Source organism: Solanum tuberosum, unplaced genomic scaffold (genome assembly GCF_000226075.1).
Source record: "Solanum tuberosum cultivar DM 1-3 516 R44 unplaced genomic scaffold, SolTub_3.0 scf00177, whole genome shotgun sequence".
Lineage (NCBI taxonomy): Eukaryota > Viridiplantae > Streptophyta > Magnoliopsida > Solanales > Solanaceae > Solanum > Solanum tuberosum.
Window position 1 is genome coordinate 126662 of NW_006239101.1, and position 1463 is coordinate 128124.

General features: G+C 38.1%; 1 protein-coding gene across 1 annotated transcript in view; it reads right to left on the reverse strand.

Moving 5' to 3' along the window:
- Positions 1 to 333: 333 nt before the first annotated feature.
- The window catches only part of LOC102577524 (single-stranded DNA binding protein precursor), a gene marked incomplete at its 5' end in the record, with an annotated part of 4663 nt that continues 3533 nt past the window's right edge, over positions 334 to 1463 (reverse strand). The window contains 2 exon segments of the mRNA NM_001288165.1: positions 334 to 572; positions 749 to 855. Coding sequence (NP_001275094.1) covers positions 790 to 855 — 66 coding nt within the window. The 3' untranslated portion in view covers positions 334 to 572; positions 749 to 789.

Genomic DNA, 1463 nt, shown 5'->3' on the forward strand with positions numbered 1-1463 from the left:
GCTTTGCCTCTTCGGGAAATGCTCATTCACAAAGAGAAGTATGTCGTAGAGCCTTGATGACGATATTGAAGCACAAATTAAGCAAGGCAAAGCACTCAACGCATTTTGAGCATCACTCCAAGGCTTAAGCGCGCCTTTGATAACATTGCTTGAAACCTAAAACTCCTCCAAAATGTAGTGCATTATGGGAGGATTCGACATGGGCATGGTAGCATTTTTGGGAAGTAGGAGCAACACAACCTAAAAGGGGATAGTTGTAGAGGCATAGGCACAATAAACACACAATTCTATCTAATTCATTTGTAGAACAAGGATGCTTCGCGCTAAGATACATTTTCGAAGAGTATCAAACTTTTTCATTGTCTTGTCTGTCAACAAGTGATGGATAGAATCATATTACAAGATCAGAATTTCTTCCTGAGGCAATTTCAGAACATACATTACGAAAACTAATTTACTTGAGAGCTCTAGTTAGTCCAGAAGTAGAGAGTAGTTTGTCCGCGCAAGTTTAAGATAGCTGTTGCAAAGTTCATAACTCATTCATTTCTGCAACTATCGTCACCTCCTGGACCCTGCCATGTAAATTATTCACTTTTGTAAACAGAAGCATATATTTTGGTTCGACTTTTGAAACTTATATTACTTGGCTTGCTAATCGCATGACAATTGAACATAGATATATTGATGAATTTCAAGATGTGAAGACTCAAGAAACAGCCCAGAAAAAGAGAGCACGCGAGTTGTTTACCTCAAGCCTTTTCTCGGTCAAAAAGATGTTGGCTACAATCTTCAGAATTGACGTCTGGGTGGACGAGCTTCAGCAGGACTTACACGGATGGCCCTGCCACCTAGGTCCTACACACCACAAAGTTTAACATGGAAAAACAATCAAAAGCACGATCAACAAAGCAGTAGTAATTATAAGTATGACTAAAAGCTCATTTTACTAGAAGAAAATCATATAGAAGTTTGTAGAAAAGAATGCAAAACAGATTCATAAATAACATTATACCAGACTAGATCGACGGTATATTACATATCTACAAACGCAGACAAGTCAAAGGGAAAAATATCTAGAAGATTGAAACCCACGCCTGATAACTATATAATCATGCATATTTACATCGTCATTTAGAAGACATATTGCGGGTAAAACTGATCCAACACTCTAAACCATGCAAATCACATAACATTAAGTAGCATGCACTACACCAAAAATGATCTTTAGCGGCAATAGCTTAATTGCCGCTAAACATATATTTTTAGCGGCAATTCGCACTCTTTGTAAGTGTCCCTAAAGTTTATAACGACATTGGATCCAATGACAATAAACTAATGCCAGTAAAGGCTTAGCACTCTTTGTTTAATGTGTATATTTATTCCCGCTAAAAGTTATTTTTGTTGTAGTGATGACATATATCATCTGGGGGGGGGGGGGGGGGGGGCAACAGACGATAACATGT